Source organism: Diadema setosum, chromosome 5 (assembly GCF_964275005.1).
Source record: "Diadema setosum chromosome 5, eeDiaSeto1, whole genome shotgun sequence".
NCBI lineage: Eukaryota > Metazoa > Echinodermata > Echinoidea > Diadematoida > Diadematidae > Diadema > Diadema setosum.
In genome coordinates this window covers 26,762,121-26,775,862 of record NC_092689.1, presented here as the reverse complement: position 1 = coordinate 26,775,862, position 13,742 = coordinate 26,762,121, and the positions used below count along the sequence as shown (strand labels likewise).

General features: G+C 41.4%; 1 protein-coding gene across 1 annotated transcript in view; it reads left to right on the top strand.

The window, feature by feature from the left end:
- The first annotated feature begins 1,409 nt into the window (after nucleotides 1-1,409).
- Nucleotides 1,410-13,742, top strand: part of LOC140229233 (Golgi-specific brefeldin A-resistance guanine nucleotide exchange factor 1-like) — a 46,021-nt gene continuing 33,688 nt past the window's right edge. Inside the window, exons 1-3 of the mRNA XM_072309509.1 lie at nucleotides 1,410-1,455; nucleotides 5,154-5,462; nucleotides 6,258-6,324. Coding sequence (XP_072165610.1) covers nucleotides 5,346-5,462; nucleotides 6,258-6,324 — 184 coding nt within the window. The 5' untranslated portion in view covers nucleotides 1,410-1,455; nucleotides 5,154-5,345. The remainder of the gene's footprint in view (nucleotides 1,456-5,153; nucleotides 5,463-6,257; nucleotides 6,325-13,742) is intronic.

Below are 13,742 nucleotides of genomic sequence, written 5' to 3'. Positions count from 1 at the left end.
GTTAAGATTTTGAAGTACGGTCTCTGTCATAAAGTACAAAATAATACCATTTATATTGGTCACTACATATAAAGGTACATTTTTGAAGTTATGGTCCAAAGAAGCAAAATTTTTCTTATTATTCTCTTTATTTTTCTTGACCTTTAATCGCAAATATCTCCATTTGGCAAATATGGATTTATCGGTTTTTGCGAACAAACTCTTCATATATTGGCCATGAAGCATGATGGACGGGGAAATCTTGCATGAAGTAGAGTAGCTGTTTTTAAATTGAAATAACAACTTGATTAGGTTGAGTGTATTATTTCTTTGTGTGTTTGTGTTTTATCTTCCTATATCTTCCATCTCTCTCAGCATACACTTCTACTGCATACTACTGCCAGGATGTCGCTCTCCTAGATCCTATCTTTTATCCTTTAAAGTTGTTTTGTATTATTTGCAGATGCATTTAAAATGTGCTAGAAATCTCAAGGGATTCTTCAGCCTGCCATTTTCATGAGAATTTCACTAGGAATAAGATATAGAATAGAATAAACACAGAAACATAATAAACTTGCACTATATAGGCATCAAAAACTATCCCTATTCAGTAACGTTTTGAAACACAACTAGTTAAAGAACCTTTTTAACATGACATGCAGGAAGCTGATCATACAGGAGATGTACTTGAATAATGATTACGTGGAACAATGGCAAATGCTTTTAGTACCAGACATTTCTGACAGAGTTTGTAAGTTACCACATCGATACCATCTACCAACCACCCGAAAGTAACTTTATCGCACCCCGCCCCTGTCAATGTGCACACCACACACAGCTCTTTTGATCTTTAATCACCAAACTTCTCTCTTCTTCGTGGCAGAATGGGCCCCTAATGCCCTTATTATTTACATCGTACAATGTTTGGGCACCACTCTATTCGCAACGTCAGCCATATTGTACACATGCGCACCACGTCATTTTGAGAGAGTTGTATTCACAGACGTACATGTACTGTGCTGTGTGTGTGTACTTTGCCTTCGGAAGAGAGAGGTTCGTTCATCGAATCAGCCATTGGTGCCTACATTACCGAAGGGTTAATGCTATGCAAACGTAACCGGCATATGAACAGAAGGGGACTGGTTTCAACATATTTTGTTGTCTGTTCTGCTGTGGTGAGTATTTAAAGAATCAAATTAATTTTTGACACCCTCACAAGACTGCGCAGAATTTGATATGCTCGAGTATTACAGGAAGACAAAACCTAACATATTTTTTAGACGCAGTGTGAGTGGTCGTGATATTTGATCGGTGCGATAATTTTATACGATGTCTTTCAGTTTCACGCGGCACACAGTGTCAGTACACAACAGCGACAGCGTAGCCTTTTTGTCCTGTCACTGCACTGTTGTCAGGTAGCGTAGACAGGTAAATCATTCGCCGCTTGCCAGCTAGTTGGACAGTGTCAAACATAATGTAACGTTTTGATTAGGGTGTTTGTCTGGCTGATCTCAGTGTCCAGGAAACCCGCTCATGAGGGGGGCTCCTACTAGAATATTTCTAGTCCTAGCTCCTTGATCCTGCTCATCCATGCTCATGTCTGCTGGTCTGTCCAGGAAGGTGTTACAGAGATGGAGTGGCAACTCTTCGTAATTCATGCAAACACATGTTTGGGTTCAAGGCGTTACAATGGGATGTCTAGCATTCCATTACGCTTTGAAGTCATGCTCGGCACCGCTCTAGTTGCAAGACGAAGTTCGGAGATGAAGAACGCATTTCACCTTTCGTTGAATTACAAGCATTATTTCACCGCAAAATTTTAAATGAAATACTCGAATTGATGTAGAATAGTTAAGGAAAGAATTCAATATTATTAACATGTATTTCTAGTTTCTTCGTAATTCGCAAATCGAAAGGAAATGAAAATTATGCACTTGTCAATGTAATGACGCACCCCACTACCCCCGGACATGGGTGCGTCATGGTCATTTTTTGACTGACCACACGGGGTTTTTGACGGACACCACAGTCACTTTTTTGACGGACAAAAGGCTGCAAGTGACGAACACCACAGTCACTTTTTTGACGGACAACACGTTGAAAGTGACGAACACCTCGGTCACTTTTTTGACGGACATCCTCGGTACATTTGACGCACCCCCGAAAATACTGAAACGATTTTTGCATACGTTTTATTCAAGCAATTTCATTTTCTTTTGGTTCGTAAACATAATTTGTAAAAGTTTCGGCAAGTTTTCCTTACCCTGGCCCTGCAAGCACCGTACCGTCATTCACCGTACATCACGCTGCTGCTACGATATTCCGTACAGTAGGCCCTAGTATGTATTCTGTGCATGCAATCCATCCATACGACAATCACAATGTGCAGATGCGCTGTGTGTGCGCGGCCATTGCTAGTCCGGTGGATGCATACTGCAGCACAGGTACACACCACGCCACGGCATTCCCGCGAGTATACGCAGCCGGCTAGCCCAGTCGCTGTACGTAGAGATTCGCACAGCGTACTAAGAAATTGTTACATCGCTAAACAAGTCCCTGGTTTGACTTGAGATTGAGTATGCGTGATTTCATGGGTTTGTTGGATAGAAAATGTGAGGAGAAAGGGTGGCTTTTAAATTATTTGCTTGCCAGATTCTGGCAAGCATTTTTCCCTCTTATTCCAAAATGCTTCCCGACTTTGATTTTCACTTGCCGCGGGAAAACGCTCACCGTAATTTCACTCGCGGTACGTGTATACGGTACTGGTAGCGTGCAAAAATGCGTGCAGTTTTCCATAGGCTGTAGCCAAGTGACGCACCCCTCGGTTCAGAATAATGCGTGTTATTTTCCATAGCCAAGTGACGTACCATGATGCACCCCTCGGTCAAAAATGTGACCGACAATGATGGGATTTTGACGCAACCCTCGGTCAAAAATTTGACGGACAAAGCTGGTAAAATGACGGGACACCTGGGTCACAAATTTGACGGACCAAACGAGGAAATGACGCACCCATGTCCGGGGGTAGTGGGGTGAGTCATTACATTGACAAGTGCATTAGGCCCTCTTAAAAACCTAATTTTTTCTATGATGCGCACATTTCCGCATGTTAATTTTCTATCTGTTAATAAGGCAAGGGGATATTTTGATCTTTCAAATAAAGTACTCCGTTAAAGCGTGTTCCAGCGTGTTTTTAAACTATTTGCTGTTGAAATTGTGAGTTTTACACTGCATTTTGATTCGCTGCTCCAATTCAAGGTACACAAATTCATTGTTGCCATCACATTGAAAGAGAGAGCGAATTGCAGTAGGAGCAAATATTTCTAGATGTGAGAGCACTAGTCCCGATTATTGATGCTCTCTTTTGTCAAAGCACATGGGTAACACCTGTACTAACGCTAACTGCGACCAGCCCCAACACGCAGTGTTGGGGCTGCGCATTGTAGCAGATATGATCATGACAGGCGAAGTATAGCGCCTAAATATCAATATGAAATCGCAAAAATTCTGTAATATGAAGACTTACAGGTGAAGTTATAATGTTGAAGACTGACTGCGTTCAACTTTTGGTCCTGCCAATATTCCATTTCTGCTCAAATTGATGAGTTAAATATGACTCGGTCGAAAGGAACTTGGGAGAACGACATCTTATACAGTCAATGGATTTGAAACTTGTGCGCATGCGCTGGCCGTCAATTCATCTGTACAGCTGTGGCTTTATGGCAAGGCCGTATCATACTGTTGTGGCAAACCCTCTCGCTGTATATTGCGTTGCTTTCTGGGTGGGTACGCGCACGCAGGCCTTGTCAGAAGGCTAAAAGCATTGCGACTCCGCCCAGCACATGAATATTTACGTGCGCAGTGTACTGCATACTGATTTCGAAAATGGTGAATGGGATGGGGAGCTACTAGGGGATGGACCTGTAAAAAAAATGTTTTTTCAAGATCATTGGACCAGTGTGAACAAGAACAAGGTGAACGTATGGTAGGAATTAGATAAGAATCTTCTGTATGTATACTATAAAGTAAGTTTTTTTCTAGTGAAATTCGAAACTTACGGAGGCGCGAAAATCTGTGACAGACTGTGTATGTTTTTCAAGCTTACCGATATAGCACTCTATTGACTCAGGACGCTCCCACAGTGTGTAACTGTGTACACGGAGCGTCCCGGGGTTATACTAACGCATAACTTCTCGGCAGTGCCGCGCATGACTTCAAAGGAGAGCTTTGGTTGCCTCTCCTTCTCTAGCACCTCCCTGGTCTGTCTTTACTCACATGGTCTGTTCTCCTGTCACCATAAGCATGTCATTGGGGGACATTGGATTGTCATGAGGCCCTCGGGGCAAGATGCTCATGGGCTAGGCCCCCAGCTGTCCACCAGCCTTTTGGTGACTTCCGTACAAGCGTCCCTCTGCATCCAGTGCAAACAGCATGCAAGCCATGAAAGCTATCAGATTTTCAGAGCAAGCTTGTGCAAGCACGGGAGGAGATCCTGCAGGCCTACATACAATATGTGGCGTTTTATTGCATGGGTTGTGCGCTGCCTGCACTGGATACCACGGAATACTTGCATGAAAGGAGCCCAAACGAAGGCTGGTGGACGGTGGAAATCACGAGGAAAGTGAACCCGAACCCGTTCTACCTACAAAGCCTGCTACAAAGTGATCAGTTTCAAGTCTTAGGCATTGTGACTTTATATGTATTTTGTACTATGAAGTCTAAAAAGGGTTATTTTGTTGATCAAGTGAATGAAGGTTTGTTCCGTTGATGTACAACCTGTAATTGCACAAATGTGAGACTGTTGTCATCTTTTATCGTTATTTTGTGTCTGAATGTCGTAGCCTGTGTGTACCGGTACTTGTTACTGTAGTTATCAGTGGGTTTAATAACTGTGCATGATTTGTGTAATGACGACACACTGGGCTTCATGGGCCTGATGGTTTGCACGGGCCAATACCAGCCATCTGCTTAAGCGCGAGCACCACTTGAAGGAGAGAAAAACTTGCCTCCTGACTTTTCCCGATTAAACTCTGTACTGCAGAATGTCTTTCTAAGGATCCAGTGTAAGAAGCAGAAGTACCTGTATGTATTGTTCAAGGCAAGGCAAATATTTGGTTATCAACTCTTGATTTCAATTTGGGCTAACAAACTTTTCACTTTGTTATTTATTTCAGATCATGAAATGGCAGTGAGGATGTGAACTGCAGACCTGATTTTGTCGTGTTTGTCCTATTCCATAAATCTTTTGGTTGGCCGTCAAAGGCCCCAACCTCCAAATTCTACGTTTGCAACCTGCTCAGCCCTTATTTTTTGCTGGCTGCCAATTTGAAGCTAGTGTGACGTCACCAAGAGCTTAGGCCATTGCCATGGCAGCGCCTCGAATCACCCCACCTAAGAATGGCATCTACGTTGTCCTGGGAGAAATACAGCTTGTTGTTACGGCTATGAGGCGTAGCTCAAGATGGTCATCTCATCTCCCTCAGGTTAGTAGTCCTTTACTTCACAAGAATACATCACAGATGTTATGAAGGCACTAATAATCAACCCTGGAAGGCTCTTTTTAAATTATTTTTTGTTCTTTGTTCTTTTCCTTTTTATTTCAGTGGTACAGTCATCATGTGGAAGGCTAAAGAAATCAGTATATGAATCTTTTAGTTACAAATGAATTGTCTAACAGATGCATGTACGTTTGTCTGATAGATGTGTGCATGTGGTCACTTCTAATACATACATGTAGGATTGATCCTTGCTAAAGGAAAAAACAGTTAAAACCCCATCAGGTCCAAGGTAATATTTCTGTGATTTGGTGTTGTGTCTTTCTATTACGAGATTACACAAGTTTTGATATTAGTGTTTCATATCAAAGATAGCATCAAGCATTTTTTTTTTTTTTAATTTGAACCCTTTGTTGTTCATGAATTTGTTGTGTGTTTGTGTGTGTGTGTGTGTGTGTTTTAGCAGAATTTTCAAAGGCCTCACAGTTGCTAAATGTACAATTCATTATAGAATTGTCCTTACAATCAAGTAGCTTGTGGAGATCAGATGTGAGATAAATGTACTTGTGTTGTTGACCAACTTCTAAACTTGGAAACTCTTGGCTGCTTTGATTTGTTATAATGGTAGCTGTCTCTCTCTCTTGTACACCAGCAACTGCTATTTAGAAATTTGTCGATCTTTTTTTAAAGTGGTAACTGAGAGATGATGAAAGCTGTATATGTCATACATCAGTGCTGCAGATTTTGTGATTCACAAAACACACTTTTGCTTTACATGTCCAGGAAGAAGACCAGGATCCTTTTCTAGCCAGCTTTGCTCAGCTAAAGGAAATCCTCAACACTGTTCCAGGTAGGCCAATTATAGGACGTCTGATCAATAACCTTATTCAGTGATACAACTTCAGTTTAACATTCTGCTGTCTCAGTTTCCTTTATATGTCTGGTTTATTTGATAGTGGTATTGGCAAGAGGAAAGTATTGTCACTAGTATGGAGGTGGTATGCATTCATGACTATGATTTATGTTTGTCAGTTACTCAGTAATAATTCTGTACTTACAAATACATAATATATTATGCAAAAACAATACATAGGTTACAACATGGAAATTTGATTGAATTTATCAAAGCTGGAAGCCGTATTATGAATTTTTAGAAATTCCTACAGAACTTGGTTAGGAGGTAATATTGCAACTGATTGACAAATTGCCCTACATCGACGTAAATAAGCACTGAATTGATCAGTGTTTTAGTAGTAGCCATGATAAAAAATCATGGGCGTACATACTCGAGCAGGATTCGAACCTACGATCTCCTGATCACCGGACAGGCGTCATCTCCACTAGACCACCGAGCTTTCGCCCGACAGCAAGTGTTGGTTCTAATCCTTATAGCATGCAGCGGGTACTGCTTTGTTATTTAAATTCATGAAATTCTTCCGTGGAGATGTTTTCATTGCAACTGATTGACAAATTGCCCTACATCGACGTAAATAAGCACTGAATTGATCAGTGTTTTAGTAGTAGCCATGATAAAAAATCATGGGCGTACATACTCGAGCAGGATTCGAACCTACGATCTCCTGATCACCGGACAGGCGTCATCTCCACTAGACCACCGAGCTTTCGCCCGACAGCAAGTGTTGGTTCTAATCCTTATAGCATGCAGCGGGTACTGCTTTGTTATTTAAATTCATGAAATTCTTCCGTCGAGATGTTTTCATTGCAACTGATTGACAAATTGCCCTACATCGACGTAAATAAGCACTGAATTGATCAGTGTTTTAGTAGTAGCCATGATAAAAAATCATGGGCGTACATACTCGAGCAGGATTCGAACCTACGATCTCCTGATCACCGGACAGGCGTCATCTCCACTAGACCACCGAGCTTTCGCCCGACAGCAAGTGTTGGTTCTAATCCTTATAGCATGCAGCGGGTACTGCTTTGTTATTTAAATTCATGAAATTCTTCCGTCGAGATGTTTTCATTGCAACTGATTGACAAATTGCCCTACATCGACGTAAATAAGCACTGAATTGATCAGTGTTTTAGTAGTAGCCATGATAAAAAATCATGGGCGTACATACTCGAGCAGGATTCGAACCTACGATCTCCTGATCACCGGACAGGCGTCATCTCCACTAGACCACCGAGCTTTCGCCCGACAGCAAGTGTTGGTTCTAATCCTTATAGCATGCAGCGGGTACTGCTTTGTTATTTAAATTCATGAAATTCTTCCGTCGAGATGTTTTCATTGCAACTGATTGACAAATTGCCCTACATCGACGTAAATAAGCACTGAATTGATCAGTGTTTTAGTAGTAGCCATGATAAAAAAAATCATGGGCGTACATACTCGAGCAGGATTCGAACCTACGATCTCCTGATCACCGGACAGGCGTCATCTCCACTAGACCACCGAGCTTTCGCCCGACAGCAAGTGTTGGTTCTAATCCTTATAGCATGCAGCGGGTACTGCTTTGTTATTTAAATTCATGAAATTCTTCCGTGGAGATGTTTTCATTGCAACTGATTGACAAATTGCCCTACATCGACGTAAATAAGCACTGAATTGATCAGTGTTTTAGTAGTAGCCATGATAAAAAATCATGGGCGTACATACTCGAGCAGGATTCGAACCTACGATCTCCTGATCACCGGACAGGCGTCATCTCCACTAGACCACCGAGCTTTCGCCCGACAGCAAGTGTTGGTTCTAATCCTTATAGCATGCAGCGGGTACTGCTTTGTTATTTAAATTCATGAAATTCTTCCGTCGAGATGTTTTCATTGCAACTGATTGACAAATTGCCCTACATCGACGTAAATAAGCACTGAATTGATCAGTAGGGCGTCGATGTAGGGCAATTTGTCAATCAGTTGCAATGAAAACATCTCGACGGAAGAATTTCATGAATTTAAATAACAAAGCAGTACCCGCTGCATGCTATAAGGATTAGAACCAACACTTGCTGTCGGGCGAAAGCTCGGTGGTCTAGTGGAGATGACGCCTGTCCGGTGATCAGGAGATCGTAGGTTCGAATCCTGCTCGAGTATGTACGCCCATGATTTTTTATCATGGCTACTACTAAAACACTGATCAATTCAGTGCTTATTTACGTCGATGTAGGGCAATTTGTCAATCAGTTGCAATGAAAACATCTCGACGGAAGAATTTCATGAATTTAAATAACAAAGCAGTACCCGCTGCATGCTATAAGGATTAGAACCAACACTTGCTGTCGGGCGAAAGCTCGGTGGTCTAGTGGAGATGACGCCTGTCCGGTGATCAGGAGATCGTAGGTTCGAATCCTGCTCGAGTATGTACGCCCATGATTTTTTATCATGGCTACTACTAAAACACTGATCAATTCAGTGCTTATTTACGTCGATGTAGGGCAATTTGTCAATCAGTTGCAATGAAAACATCTCGACGGAAGAATTTCGTGAATTTAAATAACAAAGCAGTACCCGCTGCATGCTATAAGGATTAGAACCAACACTTGCTGTTGGGCGAAAGCTCGGTGGTCTAGTGGAGATGACGCCTGTCCGGTGATCAGGAGATCGTAGGTTCGAATCCTGCTCGAGTATGTACGCCCATGATTTTTTATCATGGCTACTACTAAAACACTGATCAATTCAGTGCTTATTTACGTCGATGTAGGGCAATTTGTCAATCAGTTGCAATGAAAACATCTCGACGGAAGAATTTCATGAATTTAAATAGGAGGTAATATGTTGTGTCAAAATGGCATGTGTAAAAGCAAGCCCAATTAACCTCTTTGTATTCAGCAGTGAGAATAAAAGTGTCCTTGACTTACTTCCTGTGGATTCTGAAAGCAATATCTCATTACTGTTTAGGTGAAACTAGTCAGTGTCATTTTTCTCATGTATCAATAGTTGTGATGTACTTTGTATAACTTGGAAACCAGAGTTGTTCAAGCTTTATACCGTCACAGCGGACGGGTGCAATTAACTCGCTGTTTTCATTTTGACATGACCTCGCTTTCCTCTTGAATGAACACGCATGAAAACCGCTAGGAAAGTGTCGCAGCAAAACTGCTGTAACTTTACTATTATTTAATATTTTTTGATAATCCAAACGGTTACGAAACGTAAAAACCCCATTTTAACCTGCCATTATGTTACCTTGTTTAAATAACGGCGATAAGATATTCCAAAATGGAGCATAACTTCACTCTCAAAACGGAAAATATAATTGTCAGAAATCGTTGCTAAAATTTCACATTTTGACTTCGTGAACAATAGTAAGTATGTATTTCTTTACGGAACTCTAAAATATCACATTCGAGAAGTCATGCGTTCAGATATGTCTGGAAATAATTGAAAGAGGTGCACTTTCTACCTTCGTTCTGAGCATGAAATGTCATAGTCATTCGCCCACGGGAAGACAGGGTACAGTCCCACGTACCCACATCTTTGTGGCGCTCGCATCACCTGTATTTTACTCTGATTGTAACTCGTACCGGGAATTCATAGTTGTACTGTTACTTACTAGTGCAGTAAAATCTGCGTAAAGTCCGAATAATCCAATGTCATGAATTTACAAGTGGTATCATAGCTGGTAGATATTCACATTTTTGCTTCTTTCTTTTTAGTAAGCCAGTTCTGATAAAGTAAGTGCTTTGTGAGGTGGCGAATTCCCCTGCAGCGCACTGCTACATGTACTTATCGACACTCCGAGGCCCACTCTCAATCATGCATGTCCAGTGTACTAGGCATCTGCAGCAGCCACCTCGTATCGCACAGAACAGTACGCATCGACCAGTCGGCTCACTGGATCGAAGCAGCATGTATGGGAAAGTCCATTCATTGCGCAAGCGCAAATCAGTTTTTCTAAGAATATGGCATCATTATTCTTGTTTGCTGCTCCCGCACAATTTGAGATTTCCGACAAGATACCTCATTTATTTTCACTTGTAACTTCAAGAATAGGTCTTGGGCAAAGCGAACAGCACTTTGCTAACGTCCGCCCATGTCTTATGAATATGTATGTTGAGTTTCATGAATATTTAGTGGTGCGACCAGATGTGTTTGGAAATAATCGGAGGTTAGTTTTCCGAGACAGCGAAACATGAAATGTTGAATAACTTAAAAAGTACTCAATCGTTTCTTGTGATTTTTCGTATGTGGATAGAAATCATCATTTTGCAGGCCTCGAATTACCCGGGCGGCAAAAGGCAATTTGCCGCAATGCCCTATCTACTTGCCGCGATGCCCCTCTCAAAATTACCATGCTCACGGCAACTTGTTGCCGTCCCCTATTTTTGGTCTGCCGTGATGCCCTTTCATCAGAAATACAGCTCAAAAAATTTGTATTTGTTACGAAAACTCGAACGGAATACGAAAATACGAAAACGTCCTTAGAAAGTACGAAGTCACAGTGGGGAAAAATAATGGGTAAAAAATTGATAAACGCACATCGCATTATGTGTCATGCCATCTGTAGTGTACTCGGCTGGGATATCAACGCAACGCGTACGCACTGAATGTAGAAAGCGCTGAATAGAAAAAGTGGGCGCACACGCAAATCGCTGCTTGCGTACTCTATACACCGAACGGAACTTCGCGTGCGTGAATCCCTGCCGCCGCCAGCCCCTAGGATGTTTACATCGATCGCTGTGGCATCCCCGTGTGTGTGTGTGGCCAGCTGGGGAGCGCGAGTAGCTACACATTAGCCAGTTTCCAGCCACATACTTACAAGTAGTTGTATCCTAATTCGTTTTCTTTTGAGGTGGGGTAGAAGCAATGTCTGCTTCTTTTTCTCTTCTTTTTCATCCGCTTTTCCCTTGTCTCCCAAGTACGAAATGACTTTTAGACTGTTGTGTGTGTTTTTTTTAAACGTTATTACATCATTTTTCTGCAAGTAAGAGGTGAGTTTCTGTTCATGTGTTGATGTGCACTGCAGTACCAGTACGGCAGTAGGCCTAGCGCAGGTGAAAAGCATTCAAACTTTCTTTCCTGTGTTTCAATGTATTTCTAAGCCTATTAAGGAGATCTCATATTACAAAATACTTGTAACAAACTATTTTTCCGGTCCAAATGAATTAATTGCCTTTGTTTTGTATCGTTTGACTGCTGATCCCAAGGTCAAGGATCTCGTCGTAATGCTGAGTTTCTACTGTCATGTAGGGGGCCTTTAAATATTCTCTCGTAGCTTTCGGTGCGGGAAACTTCTGCTAGGGCCTATAGGCCTACTTATCATTTTATTTCTGTCATTTCTCATGCCTTGTTTGGTACGATTTCTTCCGTTTAATATCACTTTATCCGTTCCATTTATAGTTTGAAGTATTTAAACGTAATTCTTTCAAGTGTCTAGCACTGTACATGCATTTTCGTAACGGCGATTTCTGTTTTGCTGCAATATTTCGAAGCGAGTTTGATCCCAGCCGCTTCGGTGTGCTGTGTGTTATCTTTTGTAATGTTTGTGTTGTTGTCGGGAGGTTGTTGATACTTTCTACTTTCTATTCCTAGGCGTTTATCTCGAGTGATGATGGTGATCGTGTTTCTATAAAATGTTGATAGGAAAAGGTCAAAATGATCAGAGTGATGCCTGATGGTGATGATAATTAATGATGCAGGTGTAAAAGACAGCTTGCTGTGAATGCTGAGCATACTTGCCCTTCATTTTATTTCATTTTCCCTCTTCTTTCCCCTCCCAAGAATGATAAAACAAAAGATACATACCCCTCACAACTAAATGAACCACATGCTACCAACCGTCATAAAGTGAAATCGAAATGTTCATAACCAGCAAAGAATAGGGGGAAAACACGAATGACAGCACAGTAAATACTAATAGAAGCAAGGAGATTGTGTATGCAGTCTCTTTGGCTCGAAGAAACTTGACACCCCTCCCCTCTCCCCTTGTGGAAATTTCCACAAAAGCAGGTGCCAGACCCAGGTGCCAGACGAAAGAATGCGCGCACTGGAATAAACAGCGTGTAAATATCCTGGAAATATTGATCGAAGAACTAGCGCAAGAGTTAAATTAAAGGAATCATCGCAAACATATCATGATTCTATTATAGCCTTTCTTTTGGCACAAAGTAGGAAACATCGAACAGTTGATTATAGTGTACTGAATCGAATATCTTATATGTTTCCAGAACGATAAAAAAACCCCCAAAATGATTGGTTAATCAAGTATCATTCGACTAAAAATGCAATCACAGAAATACATGAAAGGTCTCGTATGCCCAGACAAATTCTTTATAAGTAGGTCCTATGAGATGCAGCCATCACCCGCTTAGACAGCAACATCATGACAATTAATTTCAAGCTCATCAAACTGCTTATTACTTTTTAAAGTTTTGGCTGTCAATATACGTTCGTGGGTGTTTTTTTGTTTTTTTTTTGTTTTGTGCCTTTTTTCCTCGTGAAAGACGTAATGATTTCTTTGTATCGAACGTATTGTGTTTACCGTAACCAAACCATTAAGCTCAGCTATGGCGCATTCGATCCATCGAACTTGCAGTAAGCACATGGCGCATTCCTTTAAACTTGAAAGTCAAACCACATGTTTTGCACATTGACACATCGACACACAGCGCGGCATTAACGATCATCGTTATGGCAGACTTTCCAATTCCATTCAGGGGAAAAGAAATTTGAATACTTCGGAAAATGATGTTTAAAATCCAATGAAATGAAAAAGCCTGAAAACGACGGATGATTATGTTTTATAGTATACAGTAATTGGAAACACCCAACAGAGTTTTGCATTCGCTCACACAAAAGCTCTCTTGAGAAGATGAAAGCATTCCCCCTCCCCTGCTACGTAGTGGAAGTTTCCACAACCAGCCCAGCAAGTTTTTAGAGGTACATACATGCACTAGTAGTAAGTACACATTCTTTGCGAGCGAGTAAGCAATCAATCAACACTGAACATTGCGTAGTTTGGAATCTTTATCGTGCTGATGACCAACTCGGTACTTCAGTCAGTATGTGTCGTAATATTATGTTTAGAACCTGTAGGCCTCATAAGTTGGCGAGTTTATTTCAAAATAGCAAAAAGAGGGAGATTGAAAAAATACGAATTCTGATGGAATGCAAATTTTGGAGCTGCTGAGTACTAATTTGTGCTTCCAAAGGTTGGCAGCTCTGTACAGGTAATAAAATGATCTTCCAGATTTGATCTCAACCAGTGACAGTGTTTTCTCTCCACCAACTGAACAGCTGCGCTTAAGTCGGAGTCCACTAAATCTACTGGACATGTAGGCCTACCTGTGAATGAATTATGGTATT